This window comes from Sciurus vulgaris (genome assembly GCF_902686455.1).
Source record: "Sciurus vulgaris genome assembly, chromosome: 2".
NCBI classification, from domain to species: Eukaryota; Metazoa; Chordata; class Mammalia; order Rodentia; family Sciuridae; genus Sciurus; species Sciurus vulgaris.
In genome coordinates, this window is record NC_136462.1 from 83488231 (window position 1) to 83509680 (window position 21450).

General features: G+C 40.2%; 1 protein-coding gene across 1 annotated transcript in view; it reads right to left on the reverse strand.

Moving 5' to 3' along the window:
* Positions 1–21450, reverse strand: part of RYR3 (ryanodine receptor 3) — a 506360-nt gene that overhangs the window by 235725 nt on the left and 249185 nt on the right. Inside the window, 6 exon segments of the mRNA XM_079126345.1 lie at positions 1401–1642; positions 3382–3515; positions 11437–11555; positions 13401–13496; positions 15538–15673; positions 17029–17197. Coding sequence (XP_078982471.1) covers positions 1401–1642; positions 3382–3515; positions 11437–11555; positions 13401–13496; positions 15538–15673; positions 17029–17197 — 896 coding nt within the window.

A 21450-nucleotide genomic window follows, 5' to 3' on the forward strand; every position in this document is an offset into this window, starting at 1 on the left:
CCTGGTCCCAGAAAGCTTTTTGAGAACCTTATGACATCTAATGAACACAGGCAAATGGTTCCTTCTGTACAGTCACAGGTTCAGTGACTCCACAAGAGACTATGGAAGCCAAGAAGGGAAGATGCAGCTTCCATGGAGACCAGGCAAAGGAGTTGGGAAGATGAGAGAACAAGATTTTCCCTTTATCCAACACCCCATTTTGCCTTTACTTTCTTCTGAATCACATTGTTCCTTCTGACATGCAGAACAATCAGACTTTCTCATTCTTTCCCCTAAATGATCCAGAATAGATGTACCTACCAGTTTATGACATTCCAAAAAGTTTTAAAATGTTTAAACTGAATGTAAAACAGCACAAAAAATAACAAAATCCCATAACTGAAAACTGTTCCACTACAATAAGTGTGGATCAGAGGTGCCAACACTGACATCAGGCAACTAGGTTTTAGGCTAAAAACCAAGGGAAAAGGGAAAATAGGGTTGGCTACATGGTTCTGAATACAAAAGAGCACACAGTACATAGGCTTATCTTGTAGAGACCAACTTTTCCTTCATACTGGATTTAAGGAAGAATGTGTGTCAGGCTTCCTTATATAAAAGGAACACAGTACAATGTTTACATAAGGGATTCCAATAAGGGACACAATGCCTCCAACTGTAGTTTTGCAAAAGAGACAGAAAAGACCTGCTTTAGACAAAGAACAGGAGAGGGTGGCTTTTGCTCTGGGCAGAAGCCTGAGAGTATTCTATTTTCACCCAGACAGAACCAACCTGTTCCTCCACAAGTAGGGGCCATGGACCCACTTGGGAAAAAGCATCAACACTAATCTCAATAAGGGAAGCCTTGAGTTCTTAAGATTAACACCTAAGTGTGCAGAACTGACCCAGACATATCAGCAACTGTGATAGGAAGCATCAGGCAGTACTGATAAGACTCTGGACTTGTGAGCAGATCAAGGTCTTTTCTAGTGTAACTGAATGAATTTCTTAGGTATCTTTGTGTCTGTTTGTGCATCTGTAACACGAGATCAATACTTTCTACGTTATAGGGTCATTGTGAGGATAAAATGAGAAAAAATATACAAAAAGTATGCAAAGTTCATTGCCCAGTAAATAAAGTTGTCTTTATTTTTATCCTAAAAATCTTGTGCAATAAGGACTACATACAGGTTCTGATCTTGAGAAAAGTTAAGTGATTGGTACTGGACCATGTAGCTAGGAAGTTGTCAAATAATGGTTCAAATAAGTCTCATTTAAACTCAATGCTCTTTTCACTTAGCCATCTGAGACCCATGAGTCTGTATGATTTCAAATTAAAGTAGAAATTTCAGTATGAACAGTTTGAGGATCAATTATTTGCAGTAAGAGATCAAGGGCTGATACCTTTGCAAGGAACTCACCTGACCAAAGATGAAGTCCATCAAAACCATAGGAATACAGATCATCACCAACACCATTGCCTCCCCATCCTTCTCCACCTCCTGGGTATGGGGCATAGCCTGAGGAGGAGGCCCAGCCAACACGCAGATGAGTGGGCTCTGCTGTTAGGAAGGGGTCCACCTGGTCAATAATTAGCTCAAAGTACCACTTCTTGTATTGGGCTGAGCCCTCAGCAACTCCCAGGAAGATGTTTGGCCGGATACTGAAATTAAACACAGAACACAAGGCATTCACAGAAGCTAAACAAATGAAAAAGCAAGTTGAACAGATCCAACAGGAAACATTGGTCAATTAAACCCAGGACAAGAGCAGTTTTATGTTTTTTGTTATTGTTTGAAAGCAGAAAAAGCTTGCAGCCTTCAACACTAGGTCAAATTCTTAGGTTTTAGGGCAACATTAATTCCACTGTAAAATATAAAGGATGTTTCTTTAAATATTCCATTCAAGGCAACACATTTATCCTGTACCAACTGTGGGCAATGATGCCGAAAATATTATACAGGGTTGCATGATTACAAACCTTTGTGTCTTTCTGTAAGTGAAAGAAATTACTTACTTCAGTTCTATCTTCTGGTAAATTGGTTTAAGCACCCTCATTTTCAAAAAAGCAGTTTTGTACCCCAAGCATTATTAATAACAACGACCTCTTAAAAGTCACTATTAACACAACCTTGTTAAGGGCAAGAGGTTTTTAATGTGTTCAGAAAAGTGGTTAAAAACTTGCAACGGACTAGAGCTTTTATGTTTGGAATCATATCCTTAGAGATGGACTGTTCTGGGGCTGGGACCATGTCCTGCTCTGAGTGGGCAAGGAAAAACTGGGCTGTACCAGGAGGAAAGAAGTCTGTGACCATTCTAGACCTCAGAAGGAAGGCTTTCCCCTCACTATTGCGAATTAGTGGCAGGTTTAGGAGGAAACTGGATGAAGAACCTGAGGCCTGCCTAGTCCAGGCCCAGAGAGTTCACAGGACTCATGTGTGGCCACATGGATGGACCAGCAGATGAGGGGTCCTGCTGGGCTCATACTCTTCCTCTGTGCCTTCATGGATAGCAGCCAGGCAACTGGCCATGTGCCAGAGGATGTAAGAAATCATGGTATCAACCTGAGACATCCATTCTATTAAAATATTTTAGAATGAAGATTGGTATATCAAAATAAATGTTGCATCTACTATAATAGGAGTTATAAGGTGTGCATTCATGGCTAACAAAAAAGTTGCAGGCTACTTCAGGCCAACTTCTTTAGCCCCTACACAGGAAAATATCCTCTATCCGCAGCCATTTCAAGGGAAAAGTTTGAGCAACTAAAGGGTTGGAGTGCAAACTGCATATGTTCCCCCCTCCCCCAAGTAATGGCATGGATTTATTAGAAGGGATCGGAAAAGGGAAAAGAGCACACTTCCAAGGGAGAGAGTGGGCCCTCTCAGAGGGGAGAAGGGTGATGTACCCCTCCAGCTTTTGGGGTCCCAGAGGAGCTTCCACAGAGTTCTGTCCAGGTCCACCTTTTGACTTTTGACTTATAACACAGAAACCACACAGACTGCCTCAAAGAGAGGGCACTGCCTGGAAGAGAGGATGGTGTGGTGCTCACGGAACTGGAGTTTAAGGAAACTGAGTCCCCCAGTTTTTGCCTCAATTTCTGTCCCCTGAATTGGTTTATTACCCTCTGAATAGCCCACAGCAAGTTTTCTTTGTGAAGGTCTTGATGTTTTGGTTGCCAGGGTGATTGGGGGTTGTGACAGTTTTGGTGATAGAGAGGATCCAGGCCATCTGGTAGGTGTGACCCGAGCTTATCACAAGTGTTTGCTCAGTCTTATACGTTCGCATTGCTGTGAACACTATGGGTGAGCAACTGGAGTTCAGAGCAGCCCTATCCTTCCTGATGGTACACAAGATGGGAAGAAGCTTGCTCGGCATCTGGAATGATGGTGGCAGCCTTACCTGGTCACATCATTAATTAGCCGTGTCTGCAGGAGCAGGTTTCTCCGAGGCAGCAAGTTGTCACAGATGAGATTCTGATTGGCTCTTACTGCAACCCCATTGCAGAGACAGAGGGAGCATAGGACATCCAGAACCTGCAGCGGGACACACCCACCAAACCTCAGGACCACTAGGAGAGCATAGTGAGTAGGACCTAATCGCCACACAGGAAGGCAGCCCGAGTGAAGAGGATGGGGATGGGTAATGGGTGGAGAACCAACTCAGTACTGGAGGAGCCTTACCTCTGTGCCAAGTAGGAGTGAGTGATGTCCCAGACTGCTGCCTCTTGAGGTATTATGGTTTGAATATGAGTGTCCCCCTCAAAAGCTCATGTGTTCACATAGGAGGTGAAATGATTAGATTATGAGATCTATAACTGAGTCAGTAGATTAGTCTATTTGATGGGTAATTATTCAAATGGATTTTTGTAGGAACTATATCCAGGTGAAGTGTGGCTGGAGGAAGGTCACTGGAGACATGCTCTGGGGGTTTTATATATATTGTCCCTGGCTCTTTGCTTTGTCTGCTGCTTATCTGTCAAGAGCTGAGCAGCTTTCCTCCACCATGCTCTTCCTCCATGATGCTCTGCCTCACTCAGGTTCAGAGCAATGAAGTTGGCCAACCATGAAGTGAACCTCTGAAACTGTGAGCCAAAATACACTTTTTCTACTCAAGTTGTTCTTATTATGTATTTTGATCACAGTGATGAAAAGCTGACTAACACATGGGGAAATGGAACATGGTTTCCTTCTGGACCCTCTGCCCTAGTCTTGTGCCCCATACCTCCATGTCACCTGAGGTCACTGTTCCACTACAGTGGGTAAAAGCCTGAACTCTGAAGACACACCATCCAGTCAGGGCTAGGGCTAGGACTCGGGTATGGTGAGGCAGTTAAGATACAAAATCTAGGCACCACTTACGCCCAGAATCATATAAATGCTGGGCAGAAGAATAAAAGGCTTTCCATAGTTTCTCAAACCAAGTTCAAACTTCCACTCAGCTCTGCTGATACTTTGCACTAACAATTAGGTGCAGACATAGTCTTAATGAAAAAGTACTTAAATCCCATTTGGTTATAAGGTCCTTACTTGCAGCAGGCTTGGAAATCTTAGCTGGTAGGGCAGATTCCCATTTCTGGGTCTCATGCTGTGATTTCATTAAAACTCACTGAGGTACCCTTAAATTCCTGGAAATTAGCATTCAAAATATTTCACCTGCTCTCCTCCTCCCATCTGGAAGGAGAGCAAACCTGCAAGAGCCCAGGTGGCCCATGAATCTAAAAGATCCGTCACCAAGCTGCTTCTGTTCCTGTTTGCCAGCTGCCTGGGAATTGGGATCAGTCTCTGGCCTAATCCTGCAGACTGCCATCTCATCTGCCCTGTCTCATTGTGCCACATCTTCTTTCATTCAGATTTTGTGTCTGTATCATGGCAGAGAACACTGTGTAGGGCCAGGCACTGTTCCACTCTCTTTGCCCCAGAGGGGAGAATGTGCAAAGAGCGGCTGATAAATAACAGCCACAGTGTGGAAGGCTGCACTGATGGGGAGTGGGGGAGCTGCAATTCAGTCTTTCAAAGTGGCCACCAAAGATTCAAGGCTTAGTGGGGTTGGATAGCTTCAGGTTGCTGATGGTATTTGTGTCCTTAATTCTCACAAACCAATTTTCCACCTGACTCCCTGAATGTCAATTTTCTTCCAGATAAATACCAGGCACATTTATGGGACAAGCAGAAAAGAATCCCAAAGGCAGTTTTCTGGGGGACTCTTAGCATTACCACTCTACGAAAGAGAACAACTGTGGCAACTTGAAATCCAGAGGATAATTTCTCACTCTAAGAAAAGAGCCATAGACGACCAGGGAATGAGCTGCTTTTCATCTGGCCTATCAACATGTTTTCATCTGTTCCGCCTTGAAGCGACGGCTGCAGGAGCTGTGCTGTCACAGCCAGAGGAAAAGTGGAGCTTAATCCACATACAATAGGGACAACAGAGGGAGAAAGGCTCTGCAGAAAGCACCCAGCCTAATGGAGCAATGCCTCACCTATTAATAAAAGGTGCCATAAAGCATCGGTTTGACAGCGTTTAGGCTTTTAGCAGGCATTTCTTTGTGTTCAACTGGGGAATGGGGGCAAATTCTCTTTTCTAAATAATTTCATGTAGGCAGGGCTAGCCCACCATAGGGAACACACACATGGTACCTAGAGGTCATCTGTATTTTCAGATCGACAGGGAGCATCTCAGTGACTTCTGAAAAGCTTCACAGGTTCTGATGAGTGTTTATCTGATATCATTTCCTTCTTCTCTTGAGCCCCCAAGGACACTGCATTTCCCAGCCTCCCTTGCAGGTTTGTGGGGTCATATGACTGAGTTTGGGCCCTTGGGGAGTAGGTAGATGTGATGTACATCACCTTCAGGCTAGGTCTGGAAAACTCTCCTATAGAGCCCTGTGTGTGTGGCATCTCTCCCTAGATGTAGGAACTCAACAAAAGACTTGGCAGCTCAAGGGTGTCCTTACTCCAATCCCTGGACTGATTTGCCCAGGAGCTTGCTAGAAACACAGATGCTCAGAACCCCCATTCTTACTGAAGTGGGGATTTTGTGTTAACATAATGCCCAGGGGTCTCCAGGAGCTTCATGAGCACATTAGTCTGAGAAGCCCTGCCCTTAGAGAACATCCATCTCTCAATGTACACAGAGCAGTCTGCCCCTTGACTGGGCTTGGACTATGATGTTAGTCCAACTAAATCTCTGTGCTAAGCCACTGAGAACATGGGGTTGTCTGTCTTAGGGCTAGGCTTCCCTAGTCAATGGTCCTTTTTGTGGAGTTCATTTGCTTATGGTTGTGATTATTTCCATCAGTGACCCCACTTTTCATTTAAGAGCCTCTCATTTTGGGATGGCATCAAACTAAAAACTTCACAGCAAATGAATCAATCAAAAGCTTGAAGAGAGAACCTACAGAATGGGAGAAGAAGTTTGCCCCCTTGCCTTGGATAGGGTGTTAATTTCCAGGATATACAAAGAACTTATATTTAACACCAAAAAAAAAAAAAAAAACCACCAAGTAACCCAATCAATAAATGGGCAAAGGAATTAAACAGACATTTTTCAAAAGAAGAAATATGAATGATCAACAAAAACATGAAAAAAATGTTCAACATCCCTAGCAATTCGAGAAATGCAAATTAAAACTACACTGAGATTCCATCTCACTCCAGTCAGAATGGCAATTATCAAGAACACAACAATAAATGTTGGTGAGGATGTGGCGAAAAGAGTACACTCCAGTAATGTTTTTGGGACTGCAAATTGATGTAATTTCTTTAGAAAGCAGTATGGAGATTTCTCAAAAAGATAGAAATGGAACCACAATTTGACCCAGTTATACAACTCCTGGGTATATATCCAAAGGATTTAAAATTAGCATACTACATTGACCCAGCCACATCAATGTTTATAGCAGTACAATTCATAGTAGCTAAGTTATGGAGCCAATGTAGGTGCCCGTCAACAGATGAATGCATAAAGAAATTTTATATATATATATATATATATATATATGTAAAATGGAACATTAATCAGTCATAAAGAGTGACTTTATGACATTTGCTGGTAAATGGATGGATCTGAAGACTATTATGCTAAGTGAAATAAGCCAATCCCAAAAAACCAAAGGTCAAATGTTTTCTGATATGTGGAAACTAATCCCCAATAAGCAGGGGTAGATAGAAGTTCCACAGATTAGATAAGGCGAGTGAAGGGAAGGGAATGGGGATAAGACTAGGAAAGATAGTGGAGTGAATCTGACATAACTTTCCTACGTACTTGAGGGGTGGGAGGGGTGGGGGGAAGGGAAAAAATAACAGAATGAATCAAACAACATTACTCTATGTAAATTTATGATTACACAAATGGTATGCCTTTACGCCATGTACAAACAGAGAAACAACATGTATCCCATTTGTTTACAATAAAATAAAATTAAAAAAAAATAAAGATAAGAAAGGGCATTTTCAAAAAAATAAATAAATAAATACACCACAGTGAACCTCACTATTGGATATATCCAAAAGACTGGGGTCCTAATTGGAATAAAATATATTACATGCTTGTATAATTATATCAAATGAACTCTACTGTCATGTATAACTAAAAAGAACCAATATAAAATTTGAAAGATACTACTCATCTCATTAAACATAAACTATTTGAAAACAAAAATGAAACATAAGCAAAGTCTCTCATTTTGCTTTTATCTCCATTATTCTTTAAATGATGGGAATTCTATTTTGAAGGTAAATATATATTGTGTCACATACCAATGGAAATATTGTGTGAAAAGAGTCTTATTTAAAAAAAATGCTAACTGTACTTCTGTGATTATTGTTTCAAGTGCTCTGAGTCCCTGAAAAATTCTGGCTTCCCTGTTGATAAGAGATGAGTGGGTGGGAATGTTCCCATATTGCCATGGCTGCCTGGAAACTCAACTGATTTTATGGAGCTACTGGAGCAAAGGTGTGGAAGTTAACAGTTTGCTTTCTTGCATTCTTTCTGGGTTGCCCCAACCCAGGCTAAACTTTTGATTCTCATCTATACTTTCTTCAGACCAAAGATATTATGATTTTATCATATATTTTTCTCTCAGTTGGCTTTCAATTCCTTGAGAAACAAAGAAGATAATAAAAAATATCTGTTGTGACTCATCTGCTTTGAGCAGATTTGGCATAAGGTGACTGGGGGATATACTTGGTTTTTACTAATAAGAGCTTACTCCATGTAAAACTATAGGACAATTGCTAAAATCTTCAACCATGATTCTTTTTCATCAAACAATAAGATCAGTGCTACTCAGAAAGTGTTAACTGATAAGCCATGTGTTTGGCATGGTGAGTGCTGTACATATATGAGTTTCCATCAATTCAAGGAGAGACAGCAGTGAATTCTGGTTCTCCTCATTCACACCTTTTATTAGTTTATGAAACCTCTGACAAACATGTCTGAATGCCTGAATTTAATATCTGAGCTTGGCACCACAGAGATTACAAAGGTGGTGCCCACCATGAAGGAACTCACAGCGGGCGAGAGAAATATATGTGTGAAATCAACTCTCATGAAAGGCAGATTGGAACAACCATGGTGCAGGGCATCAACTCTAATAGAAAATACCAATTCTAACTAGGATCAGAAAAAACTTCATGGACAGAATGGCACCTAAATTTTTATCTGCCCTTCAAAACTTAGTTTATGTTTTAATTATCCAGAGAAAAATTTGAGGGGTCCTGGAAAAGCAGTAAGCAGGTACTGAAGGATCCACAAAAAGAAAGTCCCTGAAAGGTTGAAGGGCAGCGTGTATTCATATAAAAGGGGGGTTCTGCCAACCACTCTTGACTTTTCATTCCAAAGACTGTTACTTCCCTATAACTTTCTGACCCCAGATTTGATCATGCTTTAGATGAGTGGTAATGCTTTCTATGGAAGCAACATAACTATTTTAGAATGAAAGTGGTATGAAATTTAAATTTTTAGTATAAAAATTGCTGCCCTTCTATATAGTCTTGATTCTAAGTACTACTGGAGGTGGCGTGAGATTGTCAAATTGATGAGATAAACAAACCTTTTCTAAAGGAAATATGTCAACCCTGAAGACCACTGTCATGGATAACAGGGGCCCTCAAATTTCAGTCTGAGAACTTATTCTTCTAGTTGTGAATTTTCTACTGTGAAGAGTTTCATATTTAAATAAATATAAAAATAAAAACAAAAATTAAACACATTCAGGATAGTTGGGCTCTGAAAAGTTTGAAAACTTTAGCTTGAGAAGCACTGGGAACAAAATTAAACTTCTGATCCTAGCCAGTCATTGGTGAGGTATGAGGACCCAGAAAGGACCTAGAAAGCAGATTAACATCTCAGAACCATGTCCCGGCCTCCTTATGCCGTCATTGAGTTGAAGTAATGATGCTACTTCAGAGGGCATGATGAGGACTAAAGAGGAGGCACAGGAACGTGGTCATTGGTGAAGTGCAAACTAAATATTAGTTGTCATCATTATTGTTGTTATAAGAAGACTTCTGGGGTTCCCATGGCTCCAGAATTCTCCATAGTTTGAATTATTGTCTTTATGGAAAACTACATAAATGAATCAGAGACTCCTGGAAAAGCATCACTAGAGAAAATGGCAGCCTGGATAAGAAAACATTTTGTGGGCATCTTCCAAGCGAAGATGAAATGTATGGAAGTCTAGCCTACACTCAGCAGAGTATGTTCTTTCCAAAATGATCACAAAGACACTGGTGATGATTTGAGTCTGGGCTTCTCTGAAAATAAAAGGTATCCAATCAAATAGTCATTACTGGAGGATCTGAAGTCATGGCAAAACAGCCTTGGCTCAAAAGTCCATCAAAAGATAAAAAGGGGGATTCTTGATGAGAATCTTAGGTACCAAGACCGCACTGTCTCAACATTTGCCACCTTGTCAAAATTTCTCAAACAGTCCTGTGGCTCCAGAAGATGGGAGACTGCTTTCCTAGTACACTCAGTAACTCAGCAGATCAGGTATTGATTTGTAGCCAAGTACATCGACATTCTGGGCCTCAGTTTTATCAGTTGCGGAATGGGCAGAATAGTGGTCAACTTGCTGTGAGCTACATCCACTCAATGTTTTGTGGGTTTTGGTTGAATGAGGCCATAGAAAACAGACTGTTTATGAAGTGCATTATGTAATATCGTAGAGAAGCCCCTGGGGCAGTGAGATGGGAGCAGCTTTCCTGGCACAGGCTGCCCTGACATCTGTATGTAGATCATGGATCATACCTCCTATTACTTGTGGTTTATCACTTATTCTTATTACACTGTGCTGACAGGAAGGAACATGTTGGAATGTAGAAAAGCTGGACAGAGGCTGGAGCCTCATGCCTGCTTTTGATTTACTACATTTGAGAAAGCAATTATAGACCCCACATATTTCTTTCTGTTTTGCCAAGCAATTTCACAGAGGCTGAGGTCCAGGGCTTTTCTGTTTCCTAAGGATATTGCATATCATATAGTCAATGCTGCAGGAGCTTGATCTCCTGGACTCGTTGAGATGCGTCTCAAATATGCAGCCCTCTGAACAATGGTGAGAAGAGAAGGCCAGTGACTGAGCTGATTTTTCTCTACTCTGTAGAAGCACAGCTGCTGTTCCACATACCCAATCATGCCACCTGCCTTTAGAATGCACCTCTTATCCTATGAATTACTTGCCTACCTACTAATAAGTCAGTGTAGTCCCAATACATAGTCTATATGTGAGAAGTCAGGATAAAACTCATATTTTTATAGAGTTTCTTAATATGTCATTGTATCTTAGAGATACAATTTCATAAAAACAGATATGTTAGAGTTCTATGAGACCTCAGAAAATTGACTTGGCATTCCACCTTAGTTAGGGGTATTGTCCCTACTTTACCCATGACTGTGGCCCAAAGTCACATGGCTATTTTGTATCAAAGAGAGGGATTAATTAGCAGCTTGGGTCTTCCTCTTTGCTCATGCAGAGTTTCTTTCACTTGCCTTGGTTTGACTTATTAAATCTGATTTCATTAAATAACAAGTCAAGTTTACCAAGACTTTCTACATTACTTTAAATCCAATTTCCATATATCTTCTCTTTATTGCTTGGTATTACAGGTTTCCTGCTAAGTTCCTAGAACCTAGGTGGGAGCCAGCCTTGAACAAGGCCCAGTCCAGTGCCCATCAGTGAGCTGTGTGTTTAGGGCCAATGATGATGAACAGGGCTTAGGGAAGTTGGAGGGAACCCAGGGAGACCATAGGAGATTCAGTGTGGCTGCCTGGCTTGCAGTGTGCTTATAGGCAAGGAAGGTCTTCCAGAACCTGTTTCCCAAGGTTCTTTTTTTTATCAAAGTCAAGAAAGAAATGAGTCAACATACTCTTAGTTATACATGATGGCTCCTGAGTGGTAGAGACAGAAAAGCTGGTAAAGTCAATCACTGTTTGGGTCCTTCTTTCCATACCTACCTTGTGATTCCGCCCATGCTTATCCAGCAGGGAGATGATGGACTTGATGTGGCCCTCGGCTATCAGATTTAAGGCTTCTGGGCTTTCAATCAAAATGCAGTGCAAAACTTCCAAGATACCTACATGAATGTGATAAAAAATACTTGGATGTTAAATAACTGGCAGAACTGACCATAATTTAGAAACCTGAGAGTGGAAAAAAAATCATTCTGAGGGGACAGAATATCATCAATCTTTGAATCTATTAAACATTCCCAGCCAGAGGACATGCAATCATCTCTGGTAGACTTGAGGAGCCACACAGTGTGTAATATGGAGTTGAGTTTAATCAGCACTAACCCCATCTCTCTCTTCCTGGACAAAGACATGATCTTTATATGCTAAAAAATATATAGAAGCAGCTATAAAATGGAATTCTTAATTTGATCAAACCAAATACTTCATTTAAATATAAATATAAAAACTGTTTCTTACATTTCACTATAAGTTCTAAAGGTCATTCAAGTAATTTAGAAAACATTTTGAACTTGTCCTCAGAATAAAAGGAAATTATTGGTATTTTAGGTGCACTATAAGCTTACAAAATAAAAAATGATTTGGCGTTTCCCCTTTTCTTGACATAATGGATGGTTCTCTCTATCAAGTGAAGGCTTGAGAGAAATGACCAGGTGCCCCTGCCGCCCAAGACACACAAAGGTAACATCATCATGAAAATTCAAAGGAAGCAGATGGCCAACAGTTTCATTCCTTTTTTAAAGAAAAGTCCTTTTGATGCTGTTTTTATCTAGGTTTTCATAACTTATCCTACAATGAAATCTACCCGAAGAGAGAAGGCACAGAAAAGATAAGCATGGAAAGACCTCTGTGCAGATGGGCAGTCCTTGCGGGGACCTTGCCTTGGCTGGTCTGTTAAAGCATCTGCTACCTCTGGACTATGACGAAAGTATCAAAACCTTTTTCTTCCCAGAGAGGGGACTATATCTGCCATCGGCACTCATTTTGGAGGAAGGAAACTGCTGCATCTGGTGGCATGGTCATTCACCAACAACAGATGGCTTGGGTTCTGAGTCACCAAGATGGACACGGATGTGATGTGAAGGGGAGTGGTCGGTGAGGATTCTTATTCTACAGTCATCCTTCAGCTCTACTTGTAACCAAAATGGTTAGGGCAAAGTCCAGCAAATAGGCCTACAGCAGGAGTTAGAAGGAGACCAGGATCTCTGGATGGGGTTGTTTAAAGGACCCAGAGAGTGAAGATGAACACACAAAGTGAGAAATTAAAGGAAGGAAGGATCGTAGAAGGCTGGGTCGCAGCTACTGAACCAAGCTGTATAAGTATCAGGAAGCTTTGGGACTTTATCCTTGTTGTTGGAGTAATTTTGTGAGGGTGTTTATAATGTTGGTTTGGTTCTGAAGTGACCACCCCCCAACCAAAAGTTAGTGTGTTAGGCAATGCAGGAATGTTCAGAGGTGACATGACTAGATTATGAGAGCTGGAATATCATCGGTTCAGGGGATTAATTCATCTGATGGATTAATAATTTGAATGGACTACTGGATGGTAACTATAGGTAGGTGGGGTGTGGCCGGAGGGAACAGGTCACTGTGGGAATGGCTTTGGGGACTATATATTGTCACTGGCTCTTTGCTCTTTCTGTCTCTACTTCCTTGCTTCCATGACCTCAGCAGCTTTCCTTTACCATGCTCTCATGCCATGATATTCTGTTTTACCTCAGGCCAGATGGAGCCAGATGACCATGAACTGAACCTCTGAAACTATGAGCCCAAAATAAATGTTTCCTCCTCTAAGCTGTCCTTGTTAGGTGTTTTGATAACCATGATCATAGGTTGACTAACATAGAGGATTATTGGTAATGTAGAGGAAAAGATTAAGCTTTGCTATCTTTTTTTTCAAGAAGAAAATATTTCATCTTCTCCAGTTGTAGTTTTCTGTCAATTCTTACCTGAGGAAGATTCTAGTCTGTCCAATTTACTGATCAGCCAGTCAAGGTTATTGGAGAATTGAGCACAGTTGTTCCTGTTGCCACGAATGAGAGCAGCTGCAAACCAGGAAAGTTCTGATCACACAGGTTACAGGGCATAAACACATGAAAAGCTGCTTTACCTCATCTGCTCGGCAACTAAGCACTGAATGGCAATCTGACATGCTTAGCCCATTTGATACAATTCTCTCTATATATGTAGAAGAGTGAAAATCTAGCATTCACTCACTCATTTGACATGTATTTACAAAGAATCTGCTTGGTATCAAACACCTGGTACAGTGAGTTGTTGGGAACAGAGCAATTGGGCAAAAGAAGCAAATTCCCTGCCTTTATCAAGTAGTGGGGAGAGATATTAAGCAGATTAATTACTTCAGATTGTGATAAGCAAGAATTGAGTATCTGCTCACTTACTGACTTTAGAACTCAACCTTCTGCAATGTTTTCTTGAATCTAGCAAGGAATTTTGCTATTCTTCAGGGCTAAAGGAAGATGTCCCAGTGAACACAGCTGGAAAGGTTGTTTAAACTAACAAATAAATAATAACAAGTAACAATAACATATCTGAAACATACCGCTATGTGACGGTGGTTCTCAAAGGGTGGTCTCTGGATCAGGAATGCCAGCATCACCTGAGCACCTGTTCTAAATGCACATTCTCAGGCTGGAAGTGGAAACATGGGCAAGGGCCTCGGACCTGGGTTTTAATCAACCTTCCAGCCAATTCCAATACCTGTTCATACTTGAAAGCCATTGGAAGGTGATATTGCAAAGAGAGGGAGAACATGTGCTGTCTTTAGAGTTTTGCCAGTCAAGACCATGTAACCTTCCATCCTTGAGGCAAATACAGGCAAATCTGAACAAGTACATGTAAATGAATTAGCCCCCAAACAACTTTCTTCATGTGGCTGGTCCATAGGGTTTGTGATTTTACTGAGGTTAGTAAATTGCAAATTAGGAGATAGAAAGATCTCCTCTGGGGCCTCTATTTTGCTTCTCCAGAGTCAGTGAGGGCAGAATTTCTGAGCTGCTATTGGGGTCAGCTTCAGTGAGCACAGTAAGTACAAGAATTCTGGAATCAGACTGCTCAGTCTCAAGTTACAGCTTTGTCCCTAAGTGGGTGTGTGACCTTGGGCTATAAGCATCTCTTTGACCAGCTTCTTTATCAGTAAAACAAAAATAGTAATAGAAACTATCCTTCAAAGTGTTGCTCTGAGGATCAAAAAGAGATTCCATTCCTTGGTACACAGAGCCCAATAAATGTTAGCCAGTTCTGCTACAATAACTGGCAAGTTTGAGCAGTATCATTACAAAGCATTAGAGCTTGAGGAGCCCTTACAAGGTTACACAGTATGGTAAGAGTTCTGTCAGCCTGATTCCCAACATGGAGGACAAGTCCAGACTGATGTCTCTGGATTGTCCTTGGGCCCACAGGACTTTCTCGGAACTTCCTCTCAGTGGGACACACACCTCAGAACAAAGTGTCTGAGTGACTACTGGTGGCCACCTTCTTACACAGGCTGATGCTGTCTTCCTGCTGCTGCCCTCTGATTGGCTGCTGGTCTGAGCCCATGGAATGAACACTGTTAACAGCAGGGACTAGAACATAACCTCACACCCAGGGTGTGAGATGAAAGGGGGTGCTGGAATATTCTTCCTTCTTGCCTTTTTCATTCCATCAAAGTGAAACAACAGATATAACATTGGGAACCATGACTAACAAGTAGACAAGTGAAAGGATATAGAATTTAAGAGAATAACAATCCTCAAAGTGTTATATCTGCAAAAGTTTTAAAACTGTGTTCTAGTCCTGTTTCCTCATGTTAAACATGAGGAACAGAGGTTCAGAGAACATGATGGTCAAGGGTTCCATAGGTAGTTCTGGCAAAATTGATCACCTTCTATTTCCATTTGCTGCTGACTTCTAGCTCTGATTTTGGAAAGCACAATAAGCAACTATTTAATAATGAACAGCTCAGTTAAAATCAAATGGTTAACCAAAGATTCCCAAGGAAAAGGCTGGATGACAGGTTGAGCGTTCCTGCGGAGGTCCTGTATGCCCCCAGTCTCCGCAGGATGGGGTACCATGTGTACTCACCCAGCAACTTGTATAGGAGGTTCAGAATTTCCTTCCAGGCCATACCGCTCTCTTCCCTTGCAATCCCAGCAAAGTGTGCTACGCTATTGTAGATATTTAAGCGATCAATGCAATTTAACACAAGGGCCAACATTCCCTGAGAAGGAGAGTTGAGGAAAAAGAAAACATTCCTGATAAGGAGAACAGGATCCCTTTCTCTTTTCCCTCCTATACCATCCACCTTTTAAAGCACAGAGTGCTAATATGCAAGGAGACTTTCATGGTAGCAGTTTTGTTTTTTCTCCTTAAAACAAATATGCATTTTTATGTCTCAGAGAAATAAATAGCATCCATTTTGGGAATGAGTCATCACCTCTGGTGGGTTTGCCCCCACGTGCTGTGTTTAGCTCAATCCAGGGACATATTGAGAAAGAGGGAGTGGAGAATGAGTCTCACAAAAGCTTGCTTTCCGTCTGGTTTGAAGTGATTCTGACTCACCCCAAGATAGTTCTGGATATAGTACCTATTTTTCTCTTAAATGAGTTCCAGAAATTCCATTCAGATGTACAAGACAACTATGCTTGCTTCCTCTTCCCACCTCCACCCCTCAAAAAGGTGGGATTTAGAAACAATAAAACCAAAAGAAATTTTCAACTATTTTTTTCATCCAATTTGCAATATTATGCCACCAAGTAAAACCATCTGTGCCTATCTGTTCTTAAAGAGTAGGAGGGAGATGTTAGGTGCAGTCTCAATAGCTTATAAAGCATACAGAATCTGCATCCTCCTCAGCCCAAGTCTGCTTTGGCCAGAAGATCTAATAGGGATGGCTCCACATGCTATACTACTAATTTTGGCAATGCCCAAGGGATAATCCCTGCCCCTGTGGCATGGAAAGCTGAAGTCAACCATGGCCTATTAGCATCAGATCATGATGTCCAAATTTGGAGAAAGTGTGTGAATTGACTGAGGTCACATACGGCCAGCAATGGAACACAAATGAGGATCTAGGTCTTATAAACTCTCAGCTGGTGATTTCCCTAAGTCCAGGAGCCACCCCAGTGACTCAGATGCTCAAGTTCCAACATCAAACCTTGCATCGTCTTTATCTTTCAAACCAGTTTTTTAAAGTCACTCCTGATGCGCTAGAATCTAGGCATTTGCATTTTTCAAAGAGGTTTCCTAGGTAATTCTGATGTCTCTCAAAATTTGGGAATCACAGCCAAAGCCATGCTATAAACTGAGATTTACTGAGAATGGTTTTTGGATACACATGTGGCACTGAAGCTTTAAAATCTAACTAGTTTGGAGGTGCCAGTTACTGCTAATGTAAGCAGGGGTAGCTGATAGGGAAGGTCAGCTCCCAGTAAATCCTTTTCTTCCCAGCTTCTGCATCTCCTGGTTTCCAGCTTGTTCGTAAACTCATTAATGCACAAGTTAGATTGTAGTCATAGGGATATTTTAGCTCTGGATGCAAAGAGAATCTCACTTTTTCATTTTTTAAAAACTTACCTCTTCCTTAAAAAGATTCTGTCTGTTTTTGAGGGAGCGAAGTTTGTTCTGCTTATCTTCGTGCCGCATCTCCTCCTCTGGGGGCTGGAAGTAGGCTATCAAGTCCTGTAGGGTCTGCAGGACCTCTTCTATTGGCAGGGTGACTGGGGCAGCTGTGCGATTGTTTCCACTAAAAATCATAAGATGACAGACTCAGGCACCAGCCTCCAGTGGGGCTCTGACAAGCATCCACCAGATCCTGGCTCCGAATGGCTTCACACTGGGCTCAGCTAACTGCTTCCAGGGGGCAAGTTCTGTGCCAACAGCTACAAAATGAAGTTGGTCAACCCATGGAACAATAGAAGAGAATATCTGGATTTACTTTTAAAGCTATTTCATAACAAAGGGAAATGATTCCTTTTCACATATATTTTTTCAGCAACTTATAATTTAGCCTGTTAAAATTGCTACAATGTTTCAGTATTTAGCTTCCAACAGGCCTTCCTAAGATGTCTGATAATGATTTCATGTAATCTAAATGAGGACTTTTAACCATGATTATTAAGGCAGTGACTTCTATGTGTAGCAGATGTTTCCCTTCCAGTGATCCTGGGTGTCTATCACACTTTTTCCTTTTAAATAAAAACACTTACAAAATAAGCTTAGTAACCCAGAGTTCTTTTAAACCATGACATCTTTTTCTTGGAATAGGTTAAATAGGCTTCACTGGGTCTCTCCGTCCATCTACATCCTTGTCTTCTATCTCTCCCCTCCTATCTCTTTCTGTGTTTCATGTGTCTCCTGAAATGTCTGCATGAGTTTTGGTCTTTACATTTCTATGTGTGAGCATGCACATGCCTTCTGTCCTCATCTCATTTGTGGGTCCCTCCCTCTTCAGATCTTCACTTTTTCTCAGTGTCCCCCATCTCTCTGGATCTTTCCTCTCTTGTGTTAATGTCTGCTCTTCTATGTCCTACCACCTCATGTTACCTGCTCTACCAACTCTCTCTTGTATTGCTCCTGTCTTCCATGGGTCTAAAATGCGCTTCTGCTGCCCCATCTTCTTGAGTGGGTACTCCCATGGACCTCTCCGAAGCAAAGACTAAGAAAAGAGGAAGGAAAAATGGACCCATCCCCTGTGGAATTGCATCATTAGGTCCCAAGTGACTGAGAGTTGGTTGAACATGTAAATTACATTGGGGCTCCTCCTTGGTCCATTTCTAAGGAGTTCTACTTTGCATTCATAGTGCATTTGGTCACTCAACTGTGGTTACATATTAACCTGAACACATAATAAGAAAAGATTGTCTCTAGGCCTAAAGTCAAGATTCAACAAACTAAAAATGCACAGAAGGTAAGGTGATAATCATTCCAATTTAGTATAAAAAATGCCAAGTACCTTACATGAGTATGGAGCACCAGTGGACTACAAGCTTATTAGAGTCAAGAAGGTACTTTTTCCCCATCACTGTGTACCCAAATCCTCATAGGACCTGACATGTGGTAAGTTCTTAGTTAAGTGCTTGCAGATAGCTGCCTGGGATATTAGTGAACACAGAATTAATGCAGAAGAGAGTGCAACAAGGACCAGGACTCAGGTTTGGAAACACAAAACTCAATTCAGTATGACTTTTCACTTCTAGATCCAGTGAAAGAATGGATATGTTTTCCTGAAAAGTTTAGGAAAATCTTATGGGCTAGACTTTTTCTTTCCCTTTCTTTTTCTTCTCACTTCTCCCTTCCTTCTTAACATTTTGGATTATATAGGTACATATAAAAAAGCAGTTTAAATATATATTTTTCTCTTTAATTCTTCTAATTGATTTAAAAACCAGTTGGACATGTTAGCACACACCTGTAAACCAGACTGAGGCAGGAGGATCTCAGCCTGGGCAACTGAGTAAGACTCTGTCTCAAAATAAATAATAAGTAAGTAAGTAAGTAAGTAAGTAAATATATAAGTCAGTTGGGAATAAAACTCAGTATAGCACCCCTCAAAGTAGAATAAAAAGGGCTGGGGAGTAGCTCAGAGGAAGAATACTCCTGGGTACACTCCCTAGAACCACCAAAACAAAATAAAACAATTATAAATTATACTACTGGGCATGAAGATGTAATACATATGACAATATTATCATAAAGAAGGAGGGGGGATAGAATAATCTTGTAGCAAAATTATTTTATTTACTTAATATTAATTTAAAGTAGATTATTTTACATAATACAATTCCTAGAGCAAACACTAAGAAAAAAAGAATAAATAGGAAACTCAACCAAATAATTAAAATAGTTTACTAGAACATATCTATTTGGCTCAAAAAGAAGGCAGTAAATGGGGAACAGAAGAGCAAAAAGGACCTGAAACATTCAAAGAAAGTGAAATGTAGATATAAATCCAAATATCTGAATAATTAGATAATATAAATGGATTAAAATATCAATAAAAGAGAAAGATTATCAGACTACATTTGAAAAAAATGCAATCTCTGTTGTCTACAAGAAATGCAATTGAGGTTCAGACACAAGCTGAAAGTAGAAGAATTGGAGATGATCTGTCATACCTTCAGTTGCCAGTGTTGTAAGACACCTGAAATGGTTCTACAAAAACAGGCAAGAATGTTCACAGAATAAAAGACAGTTTTTGGTAGTCAATTTACCAGGAGAATATACCTATTATAAACATAAGCACCTAACAACAGAAAACAAACAAAACAAAATACAGGAAGCAAAAACTGACAGGATTGAGGGAGAAGACAAAACATAAAAATAATAGGTATAAAGGTACACACCCCATTGTCAATCAGGTAAGGTGATAAACCATATCAACAGGGGACAAAAACATACTATCATCTCGAAATATCAGCAAAGAGAGCATTTGATGAAATCTAACACCCATTCAAGGCAAAGAAACTTCCAACCAACTACCAACAGAAGGGAACTTCCTCAACCTGATAAAGGACATCTACCAAAAAAACCCCTACTGACAACATCATCCTTCATGGTGAAAAACTGCATGTTTCCCCGCTAAGATCAGAAACAAGACAAGGATATTTGCTCACAATATTTTTATTCCAAATGACATTTTTGTCAGTGTAAACATGTAAATACTAAAAGGTATCCTTGTTGGAAAGGAAAAGATAAGACTTTTATTCACCGATGACACAATACTGTATGTAGAAAATTCTAAAGAAACTACATAACCTCCCCACCAAATCCAAAACAACTGAACAATGAAGAATTCCATCAGAACTAAAAAAAGAATTTCAATGAGGTAACCGGGAATACGAGTAGTATTTTAAAAACTCAGTTTCTATATAGCAGTTTCTATATAGTATTCTATACACTAGCAATGTATAATCCAAAATTATTAAAAAATAACTTTTACTTGTAGCATAGCACCAACAAAAACCAAATACATAGGAATAAATTTCACAAAATAAATTTAAGAGGTATACACTGAAAACTACTATCTCTGAGAGGAATTTAAGAATAAACAAATAGACATTCCATATTTGTGGATCATAAGACTAAATATTACTAAAACAAGTCTTCTGAAACTATTCTGTTGATTGAATGCAATATCTGTCAATATCTCAGAAGGCCATTTTTCTCTCTTCAGAAATTGGCAAATTTGCCCTAAAACATACACAGAAAAGCAAAAGGCTGGGAAGAGCAAAAACAGTGTTGAAAAGAACGAAATTAGAGGGCTCACTTTGTGTGATTTTAATACTTAGTATAAAGTTGCATTAATCAAGAGTATTGTTTAAGAATATTAATAGGAATACAGATAAATGGTCATTCGACTTTTAGCAAAGGTACTGATGCAATTCAGTCAGGAAAGGTAGTCTTTTCAGTAAATGATGCAGAGATTATCTGATATCCATATAACCCCCCGTGCAAAAAGATTAATCTAAACCCTTACCTCACAACATATACAAATATTGGTTGAAAATAAATCACAGACCTAAATGTAAGAGCTAAAATCATAAAACTTTTAGAAGAATACCAAGGAGAAGATTCTGGTAACTTTGGGTTAGGCAAAATTCTTAGATATGGCACTAGTAGCAAAATCCATGAACAAACATGATGTTAGACTTAATAGTCAAAACTTAAAACACTTTCAACAAAGCTTCAAATGACACCATCAAGAAAATGAGAAGGAAAACCACACACTAGGAGAAAATACTTGCAAATCATAAATTTGGTAAAGATTGTGTAACTGGAGGATACAAAGAATTTACAAATCTCAATTAGCAGACAAAAGATCTGATTTTAAGGAGACGAAACAAGCACACTTTATCAAAGAAGAATCCTGAATGGTCAATAAGCACATGGAAAGAAAGTCAGTATTATTGTTCATTCTGGAAATGCAAATCAAAACCAGGACACACTACTTCCTATATGCTCTAATGGCTACAATTAGAAAATTAGGTAACAATACAT